This window comes from Lissotriton helveticus, chromosome 9 (genome assembly GCF_964261635.1).
Source record: "Lissotriton helveticus chromosome 9, aLisHel1.1, whole genome shotgun sequence".
NCBI lineage: Eukaryota > Metazoa > Chordata > Amphibia > Caudata > Salamandridae > Lissotriton > Lissotriton helveticus.
This window is the reverse complement of record NC_136070.1, coordinates 6,588,421-6,610,331: the sequence shown is the minus strand read 5'-3', so window position 1 is coordinate 6,610,331 and position 21,911 is coordinate 6,588,421. Positions and strand designations below refer to the sequence as shown.

General features: G+C 51.7%; 1 protein-coding gene across 2 annotated transcripts in view; it reads right to left on the bottom strand.

Moving 5' to 3' along the window:
- The window catches only part of KATNBL1 (katanin regulatory subunit B1 like 1), a 101,532-nt gene that overhangs the window by 45,103 nt on the left and 34,518 nt on the right, over positions 1 to 21,911 (bottom strand). For both annotated transcript variants that reach the window (XM_078659340.1, XM_078659341.1), the window contains exons 5-7: positions 20,711 to 20,829; positions 6,109 to 6,159; positions 5,939 to 6,028 (exon numbers count right to left, since the gene is read on the bottom strand). In XM_078659340.1, coding sequence (XP_078515466.1) covers positions 5,939 to 6,028; positions 6,109 to 6,159; positions 20,711 to 20,829 — 260 coding nt within the window. The remainder of the gene's footprint in view (positions 1 to 5,938; positions 6,029 to 6,108; positions 6,160 to 20,710; positions 20,830 to 21,911) is intronic.

Sequence of the window (21,911 nt, the reverse complement as noted above, 5' to 3'; positions counted from 1 at the left end):
AGCCAAAGCGTTTCGTCCCAAGGATGGGACTTCAGGGCTTCTGCTATAGAAGAAAGATTTCAAACGAAGAGTCTATGAGGTATGGATGCAAGTCACCGCTGAGGATGGACACATTTATGTCCCATAGAATTTAAAATAAAGCTTAGTATTGTCTCTAGTAGGTAAAGTCGTAGGTACATCTAGAGGTAATCATTAGCTTCCTTGAGGTCCAAAAACGAAGAGGACGAGTAGTCTATGTCTGTGTTCCAATCTATTATTTGTCCATAGAAGATCTAAAATTCAGGAACACGTGGATGATGGTCCCAAGTTGTAATGAAAAGGGCCCCAGTCGGTATCTGATCAGACCAAGCGAGACCAAGTGGCAGTATTCGTAAACCCTCGGGTCGTGACCGCAGCGTGTTCCCCAGCAGCTGCTTGACTTATTGAAAATATCAATGTTAAATGTTGTGGTGCACCTGTGCTGTTATGTTTAGCCGAATAAAAAATAGTTAAGCAGGCTCTGCGACCTATGCCCAAGGTCACTGATTGACAGATCACAAGTGGGGTAGCATGTAGCCAGCAGACAAATGCAGGAACAGAAAATCCCAGATCAAACCCACAATTAAGCACAGCAACACCACAATGGTCCAGGGAGATTGGCCCCATTAAAGCACACATGGCCGTAGGGGTTACACTCAACCAGAACATGCAAGGACCACGCGCTCCCTATGTTGGGACATCTGGGCCCGTTATCTACTGGCCGCTTTGTGTCCACGCAAGGCCGAGGCCTACCTAGATTCGTCAATTAAACATTAATTTATGGCACCAAAGACAGTGGTCCGCATTCCTTTCCAAAAATGGACTGGCGGAACCTTTTTACTTAACCCATTGCACTGAATAAAAGTCCACATTAGTCCAATTGCAAATGGAGACAGTCCTCAGACCCTATGCCTGTATCTGTTCTCCTGGCTGCACTGTTTAATTAAACACACTGTTCCTGTTTAGCCAAACGACTCGAGTCTCTTAATTCTTCTCGTTATTTTATGTTCAAACAACATTTTGACGAGCCAGATTAGGAGACTATGTATACCTTGAGCCCGACTGCAGCCAAATGTAGGGGATCCCGTCCAGACAGTCACTTTTGCACAGAAAGAAAGGTGAGCAGATACTGCAATCGATTGAAAGTTCTGCTGAATCCGTGGGGGAGGTCCGACCTGAAGCATCCGTCAGAGAGGGTAAGAGACTACATCGGAACCATAGTACAGCATGTGGCGTATGACAAACTAGGGAGAAGCGCAAAAAATTAACCTGAGTGCCCTGGCATTGACAGAAATCTGGCATATTACATATTTTATATGTCCTAGCTGAGCAGGCGCAAGGCGGCTTCACAGGCGATCCCACAAAAGTCACCTTTTTTTCCGATAGTCAACACAATAAATATTCACTTTCCTAGCGTGCTAATTGTCAGAGTGGACACCTCAATCTTATTTTTTAGTCTAAAAGGGTTTCCCAGTGCCCCCGGTTTACCGGTACCGTGGGTCTCTGAAAGAAGTGCGAGGTGTTCGTCGCTTGAACTGCTGGGCGTAATAGATGGTACACTTTTTCCACTGGGTGTGAAACAGATGGTATACTAGGACCGCTGGGTGTTACACAGACGTACCATCAGTCGCTGGTTTGGTACAGGGTGCGATTCGGACATTTAGGGTAAAGGATTTGGACCTGGGAGATGGAGTGAAGCTTGTGTTTGGCCAAGAGGGGCCTGTGGTTCTCAAGTTATTCCTTTATTCTGCAAATTGTTATTATCTTTGTCCCAGAACCGACAGTGACAAACTATCAGGCTCACTTAGCATTGTGTACCGTGCAGATCTTCCGTAGTCACAGGATAGCATGTGTGTTAGGACCCGGAGCTCTTAGGGCGTGTGTTGTACGGTATATTTTGCCTGGCAGGGACTACAAGTCCCAGAATGCCTTGGGGCGCCTTGCAGAAGACTATGATCCTCATGCTCCAATCAGAGGCCGACTGGGAGGTTCTTATGTCTCCTTTCCCCTATCGGCGGTGCTTGGTTTTCAATTGGATTCCTGCCCGAGACCCAACCCTTGGATCATCAGTTGCAGTACTTGCTCCGTTGAACTGGTTTGTGTCTTTTTTCCTCGTCCTTGCAGCTGAAGCCGCACGCGGCCGCGTCGGCTCAGGCAGTCTACTCATCTCTACTCTCCACGCGGCTTTGTGCAAGTTTTCCCCGCCGCGGTGAACACTGGATTGTTTGTGTCCTTCTTTCCTACCCGCTGCTGGTGGATCCACGAAGCAGCGTTCCTCGACGTCACCCTGTGAGCCTCCACTGGGCCCCTGCTCACTCTTCCCCGATACCGGGATAGCCGCAGAGGTTTCCCTGGCGTGTCAGTTACCTGACAGGACACTTGCCGAGGGATTTTGTTTTTCCTTTTCTTGTTTTTTGAAAGACGCCGAGTGTTAGCGTCCTGCATCTATTTCTTGGCGAGAAACGTCCGAGAAACAACTCCTCTGGAGAGGACTTTATTTTGTTTGCCTTGAGGATTCTGTGAGGAGTATCACGACCCTGGTGTACATTTCCTTCCTGACTCTTCCGTTTTGGGAAATATTCGTGACTGTGTTGTACACCTTCATTTCTTCAGTGGAATCATTCCATAAGAAAGAGAGACCTGAGTATCCACTCTCCTTTTTTTTTTTGGTTCGTATGTTTTGTTTTATGTGGATACCTTTTGGGTGCATTTCACACGTTGGGCAGGTAAGAGCCTTGCAGCACACTCAATGCAGAAAGCTGATACTAGAAGTTTATTATAGTATACTAAGCAGTGTGTTGTATGCTTGTGTTCTTCTCTCCCCTGCAGGCTGCGGCTTCCTATTTTGTGTACCACGTCCGAGTACCCTGTCTTCACACTAGGAGACCTAAGGGTTTTAGGTCTCTCTCTTTTCTGGCGTCACCGCCCTTCCTGTGTGTGCTTGCTAACCGCAGGGGGCGTTGTGTCGTAGGGACAGAGGGGGACACTGTCTACACTTCTGAGGAGCCGGTTTCTGCCCGGAATCTGTTGACCGTCCGACAATGTGCTAGGAGCAGGCTGAGGAACTTTGACAGTCATAATTTTTCCTCGGTCACTTTTTTGGTGTTGGTGGCTTGGATTGCTGGGTGTGATACAGATGGTATGCTTTGCCCCTCGGTGATATGCCAGTGCAACTGTGCTAGTAGATTGGACCGCTGGGTGTAATACAGATGGTACGCTCAGCCCCTGGGTGTGACAGGGTACAATTGTTGATGTGCAATGCTGTATTGCTGTTAATTTTGCAAACTGTTTTTGTTTTAAGTGTTGTGTTTTAGCCAATAATTTAATGTTCCATATGGAGGTGCTGCCATTTCGCAGAACCTGTATTTGACATCAAAGCAATATCGTTCAGAAACAGTTTTTATTAACAATTGCATTTCTTCACGGTTGTAGCCTTCCATATGCATTGCGGTTTGTGTTTATGAAGTATTCATTTTGATTGTGGATGCATCTGTACATAGCGCTGAGCTCATAGTACATACTTGAGAAGCAGTAAAACCCTGTTTGTATTTTCCCCACAATTTCAGATGGAAACCAGAGAGCCCCTAAAAACAAAGGCGCTAAGTTATCTTGTGCTATAAAACGATCAAACCGATCCTGGAGACACCATTCAAAGCAGGCGTCCCACACAGGCTCACAAAAGTAAGAAGGTTTGCCGGGAACGTCATGCACACCCGAAGGAACACACATTTACCCTCCTTTGGCGTGGGACTTTTGACACCAACATGCTTGAACACAAGAGAAAGATAAAAGGGAGGCAATATTAGAACTATGGGCCATCCTCGAGGAAGTCCAGATCGATAATCCTGCTCTACAGACAGTAAAGTCAGCACCTCTTGCCCGCTCTTCCTGCATTCTATTATTCCAAGCCACGGACAGAGGAAGCCAGCAGGCCTCCCACCGAACAAGGAGCGGTTAGGCCCAGGCCTGTAAGATTAGCTGGCCCAGGCAGTCACTGGGCAACCCCAGTCCGGTGCATGGTCTCCCAGAAGTTCGACCACCCCGTCCGTCGCACCCGACACACAGAACCCCAGCAGCACAGAGAGCACGCACTCCCACTGGTTCAGGCGAACACACACGAGTGACCGGGAGATTCATGGAGGCTCTTGACAGTAATACAGCTAGCAGGAGTGAGGAAGGGGACCCCTGTTCACCAGGAACCGATGGCAAGGGTGAGACACAGGACCTCGCCAGTCAAGCAAAGGAGAACGGGAGCCACTGCTCGAGGCAGGAGAGGCGCGCCGTGACACGCCTCATACGGTCAACCACTAACCGACCAGAGGAAGAGCTGTGGTCATGGCACTTGTGAATAATATACCATAGGACTCTGTAAAAGACGCATGAGCATCAGGGTCATGCCTAAGGGAAGGGATGGTCCACCTATAACAAAAAAAAAAAAATGCAGCAATCAAAAGGTTCTCGGATACAATGTCAAGAATCCCCTTCACTGAACCCCTCAACTAGAGATAGAAGTCATTTGCGTGAGAGGCCCATTATTACATTCTCCTTCATCCCCTACTTATGTATTATGATTTGATCTGCTATCCAATCCGAGAATGACCATCCAGGCTACTGATGATGGGACCAGGACCACCGCCTGCTCTTCCCCAGAGGCTCCCATCCTGGGATCCGCAGCATTAAAGCACCCCCTCAACGCAAGTATAACAGCAAAGACACCACCTACCAACGAGACCACCTTCACGAGGTGGTCGTGGCATACAGGGGAGGGCTATACGGTGTCAGTGAACTCGTTTGGCAGTTGACACATCACACACACACACACACTGACTCGTAGTTGAAGCAGCTAAAAGGACAACATATTTTGCAACTAGCAGGACAATTAAGGGGGGGGGGAAGAGTTTAGATTACACTTCACATGCATCCACTGGGCCCCATGGGACAAAGCAAGAAATGGGGGCAAAGCATATGAGGCAATGTCATAGTGGCTAGCTCCCATGCACCTTTTTGTAACACCAAGTTCAGGCCATGTCACTGCCACGGCACCACCGCCTGGGTGCGGCTGAGGCACGGCTGTCTGGCGCAAACTATACCCGAAGGCATAGAATGCTGCATGTAAGAGAGACAGAAACCCACTGCTAGGAAATGTCCCCACTAATCGCAGGGAAAAGAAGGTAGAGTATGAGACGGCGGCTCCTTTGCCCGACTGGGTCGAGGGCTTCACTAGGTCATGAATTCAGTGTAGTGCAAAGGAATACTGAACCCTACATCTTGTGGAGAGAGGCGGAGCTCTCCCCTGGGAGGTACCATTCCGGGGGGTGTCCCTATGTCATGAAGTCTGAGTAACTCAATAGCATGCAGAACCCTACATCTTGTGGAGGGATACAATGGTATCTCCGAGGGCACCATTCCAGGGGGCGTCAACAGGTCATGAAGTCAGTGTAACTCAATGGTATACTGACCCTACCTCTTGTGGAGCGATACAAGGCATGGGGGGTGGGGGGGGGGAGGGGTTTGCTATGTCATTAAGTCAGTGTAGCACTATGGAATACTGAACCCTATATCTTGTGGCGAGAGACAGCGAGCTTTAGCGAGGGGAGGGGGGGGGGGTGGCACCATTCCAGGAGGGCTTCACTACGTCATGAAGTCAGTGCAACTCTATGGTGTACTGAACCAATCATCTTGTGGAGAGCGGGGGGGGGGAGCACCATTCCAAGAGGGCGCCACTATGACATTCAAACAGTGCAGCGCAATGGCATCATGGTGACCTTTTCTTGAACATAGCCCAATTGTGTAAGCCGTGCCAGCTCAAGGGAACAAGTGCCGCTTTAGGAGTAAAGACTTCCAGTCAGTGAGGACAAGGAAAGCAAAGGACAGAGGCTCGAGGGCAGCCAAGAACTAGTGAGTAAAAACATATACTTACTGATCATAAGGACGCGCAATTAATTTTGATACCATGGGCATGAGATCAACACAGCACCCGGGCGAGACGCACGCCTTCTCTTCCTGTATGCTGAAAATACAGAGGGGAATTACACCCGGTTCACTCAAACAGCCACGCGAAGAACAAGAGACGTGTTCGCTTAGACATACCTGTTTGTGAGGCTCGGCAGGCAGTCTGCTAACACACCGAGGTCTTCGATCCTGCAGAAGCAAAAGAATAGGTAAAGAAACATGCTTTACTGAACACTGTTCCGAGCACCCCGGTCCACACATCCGACACCTCTTCATGCATCCCTCAGCTGACATGCAACGTTCGTGCAATCATGCCACACTGCTGACATCCTCGCCATCCACCCTTCTATCACACACTTCCAACATCAGACACAGAACACGTAACACTAGCACAAACCACAACACTGGGCAGGGTGGGATGCTTGGAGAAAAGCCAACACCAGACACTACTCCCCATCCTATACTCCCCGACTGTACAGCACAACAAACCGACACCTGCAAGCGCTGCTGCACGCTCCCTCCTGTCCCCTAAGTAGCATAGAAGACAATTTATTTTAAAAAAATGCTTCCTTTCCGTGTATCAACGCTGTACAGAAGAGTATAGATTAAAAAAATATACACATTGTGGATTATTGCAAGACATAAAATGTGTAATTTAGAAAGGAATGGCAAAGTGAAACCAAACAAGTCAGCGACTGCGCTCAAGATTTACAAGAAAAAAAAAGCATAAAGGGCACATTGAACCTCATTCTGTATCACGGGAGAGCTCCACAGCTGTAAATCTACACCTGGAAATTTAAATACGATGGACCGGTAATTCCTGCGATGTGAAATTACTGGAGCATTCAGAGTTTTTCGCTGTGGAATCGGAAATTACCTTTGAAATCTGTGTTTTCCGCACTCATGTCCACAGGGGATTATCAAATTCCGGGCAGTTTTCTGCTGACATATTTGCAAAATGTGTCCTCAGAACTACAGGGTGAATTAACACGGCTTCCTCAGAATACTGCTTTGGGTAGCAACACCAGTTTATGCCTCGATTGGGAGTTGATGGTTACTCCATGCGACTCATTCATCAACACTGAAAGATTCATATCCAAATGGGGCCCCTTAGACATTCATTCTTATCAAGTGCTTGTTTGACATAATCATAACCGCTACTGCTTACAGCTACAAGACACAATTTCCTTCTTTTTGTATTAGAACCGAAACCAAGTCACAAAGTTTAAGAACAAGCATCTGCTATGCAATTGGTCTCGCATTAGAAAGGTTTGAGCTATTGGTATTGTAATTGACACTTTTTTTATTTAAGTTTTGTTTTTGAAAATAGCGAAATTAATAGTTTCGTCATTTACAATACCAATAGTTATAACTTTCGCAAATGTGACACCTGTAGCATTTGTAATGCAATATGTGTTGTATTTACGTGACTTACATGTATTAGTATTACAATACTTAATTGCAAACGGCAGGTTTTTTTGGTACCAATTTTCCGTGAAGAGTGTAAGGCTATGTCAGCATTTTTTTTTTTCCTATGCTAAGGCTATAAATAGCACAGTTAGCTGGAGATCACTTTACAGTCTTTCAACTAGAAAAGTGATCTTAGCATACATTTATAGAAACCTGAAACTGAAAATGCATGGCCGGCGAATGGCTTTGTCCCAGCACGAGTTTAACAATGGGGAGAGGAGCTGGACTAACGGCTAAGGCGCTCGACCTCTGACCTGGGGATCTGGGTTCGAGTCTCGGTAACGACGCCAAAACCTCCTGTGATTCTGGGCAAATCACTTAATCTCCCCGTGCCTAAAAAAATGAAAGTGTGTCCTCATGTCAAAAAAACAAAACAAAAAAAAAAACGTAACTTGTGCTATGTAAAGCGCTCTGATACCTGATTCGGTTCGGGTCTAGTTCGCGCTATATAAAACTCCACAAAAAAAAAAAAAACCCTGGCTACAAACCAGTAATTCCGGATGCATAGTGGGAAGATTTGCCTGTGAGCTAGCGGGGCTCACGTGCTCGTGGGGAGCCCCTGCCTGCTGCCGAGGGAGAGAGGGACACGCCAAAATAGCCCGGTGAGTGGGGGGGGGGGGGGGGGGGGGGAGATGTGCGTGTGTGGGTGTGTGTGTGTGTGTGTGCACGTGTGTGTGTGCACACGTGTCTGTGTGTGCGTGTGTGTGTGTGTGTGTGTGTGTGCGGGTGTAATAATATTGGAAAAGCCTTTTCACGTAATAATAATGAGAAAGCCTTTCACAAGACCTGGTTGCTTAAAGACAAATTAAGATCACTACACTTGCTGTAAATAACTAAAAAAGCATCTTGCAAACTTCCCCCCTTGGGTGACTCTAAAGTGAAAGCATTTCATTCTAATTGAGCGCGTTAACCGAAAGCGAAAGCGCGCCCACACAGCAAGCAGCAACAAGCATTTACAATGCAATGGTTTTGCCTTTGTTAAAGTTAGAGCTATTGGCATTGCTCTTGACACTCTGAAGCTCCATTCTGAAGCTCCACTCTGCACTCTGAAGCTCCACTCTGCACTCTGAAGCTCCACTCTGCACTCTGAAGCTCCACTCTGCACTCTGAAGCTCCACTCTGCACTCTGAAGCTCCACTCTGCACTCTGAAGCTCCACTCTGCACTCTGAAGCTCCACTCTGCACTCTGAAGCTGCACTCTGAAGCTCCACTCTGAAGCTCCACTCTGAAGCTCCACTCTGAAGCTCCACTCTGAAGCTCCACTCTGAAGCTCCACTCTGAAGCTCCACTCTGATGCTCCACTCTGATGCTCCACTCTGATGCTCCACTCTGATGCTCCACTCTGATGCTCCACTCTGATGCTCCACTCTGATGCTCCACTCTGATGCTCCACTCTGATGCTCCACTCTGATGCTCCACTCTGATGCTCCACTCTGATGCTCCACTCTGATGCTCCACTCTGATGCTCCACTCTGATGCTCCACTCTGATGCTCCACTCTGATGCTCCACTCTGATGCTCCACTCTGATGCTCCACTCTGATGCTCCACTCTGATGCTCCACTCTGATGCTCCACTCTGATGCTCCACTCTGATGCTCCACTCTGATGCTCCACTCTGATGCTCCACTCTGATGCTCCACTCTGATGCTCCACTCTGAAGCTCCACTCTGAAGCTCCACTCTGAAGCTCCACTCTGAAGCTCCACTCTGAAGCTCCACTCTGCACTCTGAAGCTCCACTCTGAAGCTCCACTCTGCACTCTGAAGCTCCACTCTGCACTCTGAAGCTCCACTCTGAAGCTCCACTCTGCACTCTGAAGCTCCACTCTGAATCTGCACTCTGAAGCTCCACTCTGCACTCTGAAGCTCCACTCTGAATCTGCACTCTGAAGCTCCACTCTGCACTCTGAAGCTCCACTCTGAATCTGCACTCTGAAGCTCCACTCTGCACTCTGAAGCTCCACTCTGAATCTGCACTCTGAAGCTCCACTCTGCACTCTGAAGCTCCACTCTGAATCTGCACTCTGATGCTCCACTCTGAATCTGCACTCTGCAGCTCCACTCTGAATCTGCACTCTGAAGCTCCACTCTGCACTCTGAATCTGCAGCTCCACTCTGAATCTGCAGCTCCACTCTCCACTCTGAAGCTCCACTCTGAAGCTCCACTCTGAAGCTCCACTCTGAAGCTCCACTCTGAAGCTCCACTCTGAAGCTCCACTCTGAAGCTCCACTCTGAAGCTCCACTCTGAAGCTCCACTCTGAAGCTCCACTCTGAAGCTCCACTCTGAAGCTCCACTCTGAAGCTCCACTCTGAAGCTCCACTCTGCACTCTGAAGCTCCACTCTGAATCTGCACTGAAGCTCCACTCTGCACTCTGAAGCACCACTCTGAAGCTCCACTCTGAATCTGCACTCTGAATCTGCACTCTGAATCTGCACTCTGAAGCTCCACTCTGCACTCTGAATCTGCAGCTCCACTCTGCACTCTGAATCTGCAGCTCCACTCTGCACTCTGAATCTGCAGCTCCACTCTGCACTCTGAATCTCCACTCTGAAGCTCCACTCTGAAGCTCCACTCTGAAGCTCCACTCTGAAGCTCCACTCTGAAGCTCCACTCTGAAGCTCCACTCTGAAGCTCCACTCTGAAGCTCCACTCTGAAGCTCCACTCTGAAGCTCCACTCTGAAGCTCCACTCTGAAGCTCCACTCTGAAGCTCCACTCTGAAGCTCCACTCTGAAGCTCCACTCTGAAGCTCCACTCTGAAGCTCCACTCTGAAGCTCCACTCTGAAGCTCCACTCTGAAGCTCCACTCTGAAGCTCCACTCTGAAGCTCCACTCTGAAGCTCCACTCTGAATCTGCACTCTGAAGCTCCACTCTGAAGCTGCACTCTGAAGCTCCACTCTGCACTCTGAAGCTCCACTCTGCACTCTGAAGCTCCACTCTGAAGCTCCACTCTGAAGCTCCACTCTGAAGCTCCACTCTGAAGCTCCACTCTGAAGCTCCACTCTGAAGCTCCATTCTGCACTCTGAAGCTCCACTCTGCACTCTGAAGCTCCACTCTGCACTCTGAAGCTCCACTCTGAACTCTGAAGCTCCACTCTGAAGCTCCACTCGGAAGCTCCACTCGGAAGCTCCACTCGGAAGCTCCACTCGGAAGCTCCACTCGGAAGCTCCACTCGGAAGCTCCACTCGGAAGCTCCACTCGGAAGCTCCACTCGGAAGCTCCACTCGGAAGCTCCACTCGGAAGCTCCACTCGGAAGCTCCACTCGGAAGCTCCACTCTGAACTCTGAAGCTCCACTCTGAAGCTCCACTCGGAAGCTCCACTCGGAAGCTCCACTCTGAAGCTCCACTCTGAAGCTCCACTCTGAAGCTCCACTCTGAAGCTCCACTCTGAAGCTCCACTCTGAAGCTCCACTCTGAAGCTCCACTCTGAAGCTCCACTCTGAAGCTCCACTCTGAAGCTCCACTCTGAAGCTCCACTCTGAAGCTCCACTCTGAAGCTCCACTCTGAAGCTCCACTCTGATGCTCCACTCTGATGCTCCACTCTGATGCTCCACTCTGATGCTCCACTCTGATGCTCCACTCTGATGCTCCACTCTGATGCTCCACTCTGAAGCTCCACTCTGAAGCTCCACTCTGAAGCTCCACTCTGAAGCTCCACTCTCCACTCTGAAGCTCCACTCTGCACTCTGAAGCTCCACTCTGAAGCTCCACTCTGAAGCTCCACTCTGAAGCTCCACTCTGAAGCTCCACTCTGAAGCTCCACTCTGAAGCTCCACTCTGAAGCTCCACTCTGAAGCTCCACTCTGAAGCTCCACTCTGAAGCTCCACTCTGAAGCTCCACTCTGAAGCTCCACTCTGAAGCTCCACTCTGAAGCTCCACTCTGAAGCTCCACTCTGAAGCTCCACTCTGAAGCTCCACTCTGAAGCTCCACTCTGAAGCTCCACTCTGAAGCTCCACTCTGAAGCTCCACTCTGAAGCTCCACTCTGATGCTCCACTCTGATGCTCCACTCTGATGCTCCACTCTGATGCTCCACTCTGATGCTCCACTCTGATGCTCCACTCTGATGCTCCACTCTGATGCTCCACTCTGATGCTCCACTCTGATGCTCCACTCTGATGCTCCACTCTGATGCTCCACTCTGATGCTCCACTCTGATGCTCCACTCTGATGCTCCACTCTGATGCTCCACTCTGAAGCTCCACTCTGAAGCTCCACTCTGAAGCTCCACTCTGAAGCTCCACTCTGAAGCTCCACTCTGCACTCTGAAGCTCCACTCTGCACTCTGAAGCTCCACTCTGAAGCTCCACTCTGCACTCTGAAGCTCCACTCTGCACTCTGAAGCTCCACTCTGAAGCTCCACTCTGCACTCTGAAGCTCCACTCTGAATCTGCACTCTGAAGCTCCACTCTGCACTCTGAAGCTCCACTCTGAATCTGCACTCTGAAGCTCCACTCTGCACTCTGAAGCTCCACTCTGAATCTGCACTCTGAAGCTCCACTCTGCACTCTGAAGCTCCACTCTGCACTCTGAAGCTCCACTCTGAATCTGCACTCTGAAGCTCCACTCTGCACTCTGATGCTCCACTCTGAATCTGCACTCTGAAGCTCCACTCTGCACTCTGAATCTGCACTCTGCAGCTCCACTCTGAATCTGCACTCTGCAGCTCCACTCTGAAGCTCCACTCTGAAGCTCCACTCTGAAGCTCCACTCTGAAGCTCCACTCTGAAGCTCCACTCTGAAGCTCCACTCTGAAGCTCCACTCTGAAGCTCCACTCTGAAGCTCCACTCTGAAGCTCCACTCTGAAGCTCCACTCTGAAGCTCCACTCTGAAGCTCCACTCTGAAGCTCCACTCTGAAGCTCCACTCTGAATCTGCACTGAAGCTCCACTCTGCACTCTGAAGCTCCACTCTGAATCTGCACTGAAGCTCCACTCTGCACTCTGAAGCTCCACTCTGAATCTGCACTCTGAATCTGCACTCTGAAGCTCCACTCTGAAGCTCCACTCTGAATCTGCACTCTGAAGCTCCACTCTGAAGCTCCACTCTGAAGCTCCACTCTGAAGCTCCACTCTGAAGCTCCACTCTGAAGCTCCACTCTGAAGCTCCACTCTGAAGCTCCACTCTGAAGCTCCACTCTGAAGCTCCACTCTGAAGCTCCACTCTGAAGCTCCACTCTGAAGCTCCACTCTGCACTCTGAATCTGCACTCTGAAGCTCCACTCTGCACTCTGAATCTCCACTCTGAAGCTCCACTCTGAATCTCCACTCTGAATCTCCACTCTGAAGCTCCACTCTGAATCTCCACTCTGAATCTGCACTCTGAAGCTCCACTCTGCACTCTGAATCTGCACTCTGAAGCTCCACTCTGCACTCTGAATCTGCACTCTGAAGCTCCACTCTGCACTCTGAATCTGCAGCTCCACTCTGCACTCTGAATCTCCACTCTGAAGCTCCACTCTGAAGCTCCACTCTGAAGCTCCACTCTGAAGCTCCACTCTGAAGCTCCACTCTGAAGCTCCACTCTGAAGCTCCACTCTGAAGCTCCACTCTGAAGCTCCACTCTGAAGCTCCACTCTGAAGCTCCACTCTGAAGCTCCACTCTGAAGCTCCACTCTGAAGCTCCACTCTGAAGCTCCACTCTGAAGCTCCACTCTGAAGCTCCACTCTGAAGCTCCACTCTGCACTCTGAAGCTCCACTGAAGCTACACACCGCGCAGGGCAGCTCTGGATGCTGATGCGAGAGGCCAGCTGGGAGGCGCGCTGCTCGTCTTCCTGCTCGTGCTGACTCGGAGAGAAAACTTGTTTTCATTGGGAGAGCGGCCTTCAAAGACCCGGTCACTGCGCCTCTCCGAGTGTTTAGCTTGGGATAAAATGGGCGCAGTGTTGTGGTGATGACAGTAGAGCAAGGGAGGTGCCGGCAATGCCGGAACAGAATCGGGGGCGTTCCCGGCGTCGCGTGACGTCGGCAAAAGCCAAAGAATGTCGGGAACGCCCCCGTGTCTGGTCCGGCATTGACGGACAGGCCCCTCGTCCAATGGCAAGGCTCCATTTACGGAGCCAGCCAATGAATGAGGAGGGCCGACCCAAAGCACACTACAATTCTCATCAGGTTTTCGCCTGCGCGAAAAAGATGCGCAGAGCGCATCTTTTTGGCGAGGCAAAACCTAAAAATGCGCTCACAAGGACAAATCTGAGACACAAAAAGCGCGTGGCCGACTCGTGTCTCACATTCCCAGAAGTCGGCAACATAAGTCGTCGAGCTTGGATGCATGCTTCGCATGCTTTTCCAGCTCGACCTAAAAAGCCCATGAAAACGGGCACTAGCTAAGCAGCGCGGCGCCAGAGTACATTTTTCTTTTAAATGATAAAATGCTGGCACCGTGGTAGAATTTAAAGCTCGGAGCACAGGCAATATAACATGTGTATGGCGGCTCATAAACGGGCGCCATAGTTATAATAAAAAAAAATGTTTAGCTGGAGATTCACTGGTGCGGGAGCGTCCGAGGTTGCACAAGGCGCACAGTCATTAAAAAAAATATTCGCAATGCAGAAAGCAAAACACGTCGTGCCTGCAGCAAGAGAAACTCAAGAAAACACTGATCACAGTCTAAATAACACGTACAGTGTAACAACCGAAGTAAAGGGGCCAGTCGCCATGGGAGGTGACAAATGAAGAGGAGGTGGTACTAACAAGCCTGTTTATGAATCAGAAGCCAGCATTCAGGATGGACAATGACCAGCCAATGGCAAATATGGCGGAGAGTGGGCGGGGCTTCTATTACCTACTCCACTACAGCGGATCGCATGCGCACTGGCTCAGGCTCGACCTAAACAGACTATTTTTATTTGAATTTAGACACTAGAATGAAACAGATCCACCACAGGTTTTGCTTTTACAAGCAATAATAAATAACAAGCATTTGCAATGCAATAGGTCTCGCATTTACGAGAGTTTAAGCTATTGGCATTGTAAAGGACAATGCGTTTTATTTATCTGTTTTGATCATTAACACATAAATAAAAGGCGTCATTTACAATGCCAAAAGCTCAAACTCTTGTAAATACAAGACCTATTTCATTTCAAAGAAGCGGCCGCCATTGTACCGGGTTTGCTTGGAAAGTGAAAGCGTGCATGGTGAGCTGAACGTTGCAGGAAAGAATGTTGTGCCTGCAGTGGAAGAAACTCATTAAAGAAAATAGTGCTTACAGACTAGACTAAAGACGTACCGTGTAACAGAAGAAAAAGGGGCAGTTGCATGGGAGGTTACAAATGAAAACAAGGAGTTACTAAGGAGGGACTAACGAACAAGTTACTTTCCTTCGGTAACGATATTTCTATAAGAGACATTAGTTATGGATTCCTCACCTTAGAATCACCCCCAGACGTCAGACTGGATCCTCAGAATATTTTCCTCAGCAGTACCCCTGCGCGTCGGTAGGTGGCGTTGGTCGACTCCGCGTTAAGTCGTTGGCGTCGTGATCGACGGAATGATGTGGTGATATCTACTTAGACACCGCCCCTGCATGCTGACATCAGTTCTTTACACAACATTCCATGCCAGAAGCGCAGAGCCATCTAAGACACTGACCACAAAAACTACGGCCGGTCCGAAGAGATGACATCCGTGTGGCACCAGGCGTTTCGACGACTCGAGAAGAAGTCGACAAAAAGTTGCAAAAAGAGAGTCAAAAAGCGACTCAAGGTACTCCAGATCAGCACTGGCTGGCGTGAAAAAAGAAAGAACTGACCTTAGTGTGCAGGGGTGGCATCCAAGTAGATACCGCAATGTCATCCCAGCAATCAGAACGCCAACGACAAATGCGGAGTCGACCGATGCCACCTACCGACGCGCAGGAGGTACTGCTGAAAAAATAAATCTCTGGATCCAGTCTGACACCCGGGGGTAATTCTAAGGTGAGGAATCCATAACTAATAGTCTCTTTCAGGTAAGCCTATTAAAAGAATCAGAAGCCAGTATTTACAAAGGACAATGACACAAACCAATCAAAAATATGGACAGAGAGTAGGCGGAACTTCAAGTCCATACTCCAGTACAGCATGCCTCGACCTAAAAATGTAATACCATATATGGTAAGTAGGATATGTGGACAAACAGTTTGGAGGTAGTCAAGGTAGATTTATTGTCCTATGTAAACAGGCTGTCAACATGCAGAGCGGGAGTAACGCATTTACCCTGATGGAGCACCAATAATGTAGACGGGATGCAGGAGCTGCACTCCAGGTGATTGCACCCATTCTCCAAAACACGCAGCATAAATGCAGAAGGGACACAGGCGATGCATTTTGGGGGATAATAGCTTCCTAAAGGACAAGTGGCAAGAGGAAAAGAGACACAGGAGCTGCACTCCTAGGGGGAGGGGTGATTACACCTTCCTCCAGAACAAGCAGCAAAGATGGAGAAGGGGCGCAGGCCTTAAACTCCAGGGGATTACATCTCATTAAACATGCAACAGGAATGGGGAAGCAAAGCAAGTGCTGCGCACCAAGGGGTTACACCGTCCTCCAGAACATGCAGCAACAATGTAGAAGGGACGCAGGAGCTGCACTCCAGGGGATTACACTCCAAGAGTTACACCTTCCTTCCTTCCAAGGCTGCAAACTGGATCACCTCACACACTGGCAGAGGTAGGATAATGCAAAGAATGTGACACGGACTCCCACCAGAGGCAACGCAGTGCGGAGAGTACCACAGGGTCTCCAGCAGGCGCAGGATAATGTGAGGAGTGCCACACGGACTCCCACCAGAGGCAACGCAGTGCGAAGAGTACCACAGGGTCTCCAGCAGGCACAGGATAATGTGAGGAGTGCCACAGGGTCTCCAGCAGACGCAGGATAATGTGAGGAGTGCCACAGGGTCTCCAGCAGACGCAGGATAATGTGAGGAGTGCCACAGGGTCTCCAGCAGACGCAGGATACTGTGAGGAATGCCACACGGACTCCCACCAGAGGCAACGTAGTGTGAGGAGTGACTAAGGGTCTCCAGCAGACGCAGGATACTGTGAGGAATGCCACACGGACTCCCACCAGAGGCAACGTAGTGTGAGGAATGCCACACAGACTCCCACCAGAGGCAAAGCAGTGCGAAGAGTACCACAGGGTCTCCAGCAGGCGCAGGATGATGTGAGGAGTGCCACACGGACTCCCACCAGAGGCAACGCAGTGCGAAGAGTACCACAGGGTCTCCAGCAGGCGCAGGATAATGTGAGGAGTGCCACACGGACTCCCACCAGAGGCAACGCAGTGCGGAGAGTACCACAGGGTCTCCAGCAGGCGCTGGATAATGTGAGGAGTGTCGCACGGACTCCCACCAGAGGCAACGCAGTGCGAAGAGTACCACAGGGTCTCCACTAGGCGCAGGATAATGTGAGGAGTTCCGCACGGACTCCCACCAGAGGCAACGCAGTGCGAAGAGTGCCACACGGACTCCCACCAGAGGCAACGCAGTGCGGAGAGTACCACAGGGTCTCCAGCAGACGCAGGATAATGTGAGGAGTGCCACACAGACTCCCACCAGAGGCAACGCAGTGCGAAGAGTACCACAGGGTCTCCAGCAGGCACAGGATAATGTGAGGAGTGCCACACTGACTCCCACCAGAGGCAACGCAGTGCGAAGAGTACCACAGGGTCTCCAGCAGGCACAGGATAATGTGAGGAGTGCCACACTGACTCCCACCAGAGGCAACGCAGTGCGAAGAGTACCACAGGGTCTCCAGCAGACGCAGGATAATGTGAGGAGTGCCACCCGGACTCCCACCAGAGGCAACGCAGTGCGAAGAGTGCCACACGGACTCCCACCAGAGGCAACGCAGTGCGGAGAGTACCACAGGGTCTCCAGCAGGCACAGGATAATGTGAGGAGTGCCACACTGACTCCCACCAGAGGCAACGCAGTGCGAAGAGTACCACAGGGTCTCCAGCAGGCGCAGGATAATGTGAGGAGTTCCGCACAGACTCCCACCAGAGGCAACGTAGTGCGAAGAGTACCACAGGGTCTCCAGCAGGCGCAGGATAATGTGAGGAGTGCCACACGGACTCCCACCAGAGGCAACGCAGTGCGAAGAGTACCACAGGGTCTCCAGCAGGCACAGGATAATGTGAGGAGTGCCACACTGACTCCCACCAGAGGCAACGCAGTGCGAAGAGTACCACAGGGTCTCCAGCAGGCGCAGGATAATGTGAGGAGTGCCACACTGACTCCCACCAGAGGCAACGCAGTGCGAAGAGTACCACAGGGTCTCCAGCAGACGCAGGATACTGTGAGGAGTGCCACACGGACTCCCACCAGAGGCAAAGCAGTGCGAAGAGTACCACAGGGTCTCCAGCAGGCGCAGGATAATGTGAGGAGTGCCACACGGACTCCCACCAGAGGCAAAGCAGTGCGAAGAGTACCTCAGGGTCTCCAGCAGGCGCAGGATAATGTGAGGAGTGCCACACTGACTCCCACCAGAGGCAACGCAGTGCGAAGAGTACCACAGGGTCTCCAGCAGGCGCAGGATAATGTGAGGAGTGCCACACGGACTCCCACCAGAGGCAACGCAGTGCGGAGAGTACCACAGGGTCTCCAGCAGGCGCAGGATAATGTGAGCAGTGCCACACGGACTCCCACCAGAGGCAACGCAGTGCGGAGAGTACCACAGGGTCTCCAGCAGACGCAGGATAATGTGAGGAGTTCCGCACAGACTCCCACCAGAGGCAACGCAGTGCGAAGAGTACCACAGGGTCTCCATCAGGTGCAGGATAATGTGAGGAGTTCCGCACAGACTCCCACCAGAGGCAACGCAGTGCGAAGAGTACCACAGGGTCTCCAGCAGGCACAGGATAATGTGAGGAGTGCCACACGGACTCCCACCAGAGGCAACGCAGTGCGAAGAGTACCACAGGGTCTCCAGCAGGCGCAGGATGATGTGAGGAGTGCCACACGGACTCCCACCAGAGGCAACGCAGTGCGAAGAGTACCACAGGGTCTCCAGCAGGCGCAGGATACTGTGAGGAGTGCCACACGGACTCCCACCAGAGGCAACGCAGTGCGAAGAGTACCTCAGGGTCTCCAGCAGGCGCAGGATAATGTGAGGAGTGTCGCACGGACTCCCGCCAGAGGCAACGCAGTGCGAAGAGTACCACAGGGTCTCCAGCAGGCGCAGGATAATGTGAGGAGTGCCACGTGGACTCCCGCCAGAGGCAACGCAGTGCGAAAGGGACCACAGGGTCTCCAGCAGGCGCAGGATACTGTGAGGAGTGCCACACGGACTCCCACCAGAGGCAACGCAGTGCGAAGAGTACCACAGGGTCTCCAGCAGGCGCAGGATAATGTGAGGAATGCCACGTGGACTCCCGCCAGAGGCAACGCAGTGCGAAAGGGACCACAGGGTCTCCAGCAGGCGCAGGATACTGTGAGGAGTGCCACACGGACTCCCACCAGAGGCAACGCAGTGCGAAGAGTACCACAGGGTCTCCAGCAGGCGCAGGATAATGCGAGGAGTGCCACCCGGACTCCCACCAGAGGCAACGCAGTGCGAAGAGTACCACAGGGTCTCCAGCAGGCGCAGGATAATGTGAGGAGTGCCACGTGGACTCCCGCCAGAGGCAACGCAGTGCGAAAGGGACCACAGGGTCTCCAGCAGGCGCAGGATACTGTGAGGAGTGCCACACGGACTCCCACCAGAGGCAACGCAGTGCGAAGAGTACCACAGGGTCTCCAGCAGGCGCAGGATAATGTGAGGAATGCCACGTGGACTCCCGCCAGAGGCAACGCAGTGCGAAAGGGACCACAGGGTCTCCAGCAGGCGCAGGATACTGTGAGGAGTGCCACACGGACTCCCACCAGAGGCAACGCAGTGCGAAGAGTACCACAGGGTCTCCAGCAGGCGCAGGATAATGTGAGGAGTGCCACCCGGACTCCCACCAGAGGCAACGCAGTGCGAAGAGTACCACAGGGTCTCCAGCAGACGCAGGATAATGTGAGGAGTTCCGCACGGACTCCCACCAGAGGCAACGCAGTGCGAAGAGTGCCACACGGACTCCCACCAGAGGCAACGCAGTGCGGAGAGTACCACAGGGTCTCCAGCAGACGCAGGATAATGTGAGGAGTGCCACACAGACTCCCACCAGAGGCAACGCAGTGCGAAGAGTACCTCAGGGTCTCCAGCAGGCGCAGGATAATGTGAGGAGTGTCGCACGGACTCCCACCAGAGGCAACGCAGTGCGAAGAGTACCACAGGGTCTCCAGCAGACGCAGGATACTGTGAGGAATGCCACGTGGACTCCCGACAGAGGCAACGCAGTGCGAAAGGGACCACAGGGTCTCCAGCAGACGCAGGATACTGTGAGGAATGCCACACGGACTCCCACCAGAGGCAACGTAGTGTGAGGAATGCCACACAGACTCACACCAGAGGCAACGCAGTGCGAAAGGGACCACAGGGTCTCCAGCAGGCGCAGGATAATGTGAGGAGTGTCGCACGGACTCCCACCAGAGGCAACGCAGTGCGAAGAGTACCACAGGGTCTCCAGCAGACGCAGGATAATGTGAGGAGTGCCACGTGGACTCCCGCCAGAGGCAAGGTTATTTGGAGGGTGACGCAGGGGCACCAGCAGACGCAGGATAATGCAAGGAGTGCCACAGGGGCTCCTGCAGACACAGGATAACGCAAGGAGTGCCACAGGGGCTCCTGCAGACACAGGATAACGCAAGGAGTGCCACAGGGGCACCAGCAGACACAGGATAACACAAGGTCTGAAGCAAGGCAGCAGCAGAGGCAGAATAATGCTGCAGGGTTGGCTTCAGGCCCCAGAGGTCAACATGCACCGGTTACAGAACCCACATTCTTGGCAAGACTGGCAGGGTCAGGACCAGGTCCCCACATTACACACCGCTTGCCCACAAGAGAAGCCACTAACGGCAGACAAAACATTCATGGAAAACGAAAACATGCACAAGCAGATGACCACGGGGAGGAGACTCTGCTCTACAAACACAGGACGCAGTCCATTGTGAGACGGACAGATGCACACATCTTTCTAATCTGATAATAGGTGGGCGCCAGCATCAGTACCCAGCCATGTTGTGGCCACAATTGAAAAATACAGACACCGGAAAAGAAAACGTGGCACGCTGACAGGAAAGGTGTGTGGAGGTGCTGGAAAGCAATAAGAGGAAACGGGTCATGAAGTAAGAAAGGACGAGCAACGATCCAAGAAGCTACATAAAGGAGGAGGAGATACAACAGCATGAGCCGGGGGTTACCTCAGTAAATAGGCAATGAGCTCGCAAATGTTCTGCCGCTTCCAGAAGGTTAACGCCACGCTCAATCGGAGGCTCCTGCTGAAAAGAACCTGCGCCATCGTCTCATGGTGACTGGAAACCTGAAAACACAAATCAGAATTAACTCAACAGCCTTCACCTCATCAGATGCTGCAGGCCTAACCGGGATGGGAACCAAGCACCAAACCTTGGAAAGTACACTAGGTCAGAGTCGGATCAGCACTTGGCAACGGGAATTACAGCTACTGAGACCTAAAATCTGAGGGTCTCTCCAGGATCCTGCAAGGGGCATTATAGGATCCCAAAAATAGGCACCAGACAACAAGAAGAAGTCAAGAGACAAAGATAAGGACAAGAAGTTGAGAGCCAACTAAAACTGGGACAAAGACCAGTGCAAGGAAAGGTCAGGACACAGAGGGCCCAAGCCAAAAGGTCAGGACACAGAGGGCCAAACCTAAAAGGCCAAGACAAAGAGGGCCCAAGCCAAAAGGCCAGGACACAGAGGGCCCAAGCCAAAAGGTCAGGACACAGAGGGCCCAAGCCAAAAGGCCAGGACACAGAGGGCCCAAGCCAAAAGGCCAGGACACAGAGGGCCCAAGCCAAAAGGCCAGGACACAGAGGGCCCAAGCCAAAAGGCCAGGACACAGAGGGCCCAAGCCAAAAGGCCAGGACACAGAGGGCCCAAGCCAAAAGGCCAGGACACAGAGGGCCCAAGCCAAAAGGCCAGGACACAGAGGGCCCAAGCCAAAAGGCCAGGACACAGAGGGCCCAAGCCAAAAGGCCAGGACACAGAGGGCCCAAGCCAAAAGGCCAGGACACAGAGGGCCCAAGCCAAAGGCCAGGACACAGAGGGCCCAAGCCAAAGGCCAGGACACAGAGGGCCCAAGCCAAAGGCCAGGACACAGAGGGCCCAAGCCAAAGGTCAGGACACAGAGGGCCCAAGCCAAAGGTCAGGACACAGAGGGCCCAAGCCAAAGGTCAGGACACAGAGGGCCCAAGCCAAAGGTCAGGACAGGAAGTCTAGACCAAGAGCAAAGCACAGATTGGGACAAGGAGTGTAGACCACGCTGCAAGCAACGGTCGGGACAGAGAGCCTGGACCCAGTGCCAAGCTAAAGCCGGGAGAAGAGGTCTACACCCTGTGCCAAGCAAGGTTTGTGACAGGGAACCTAAACCCAAGAGCA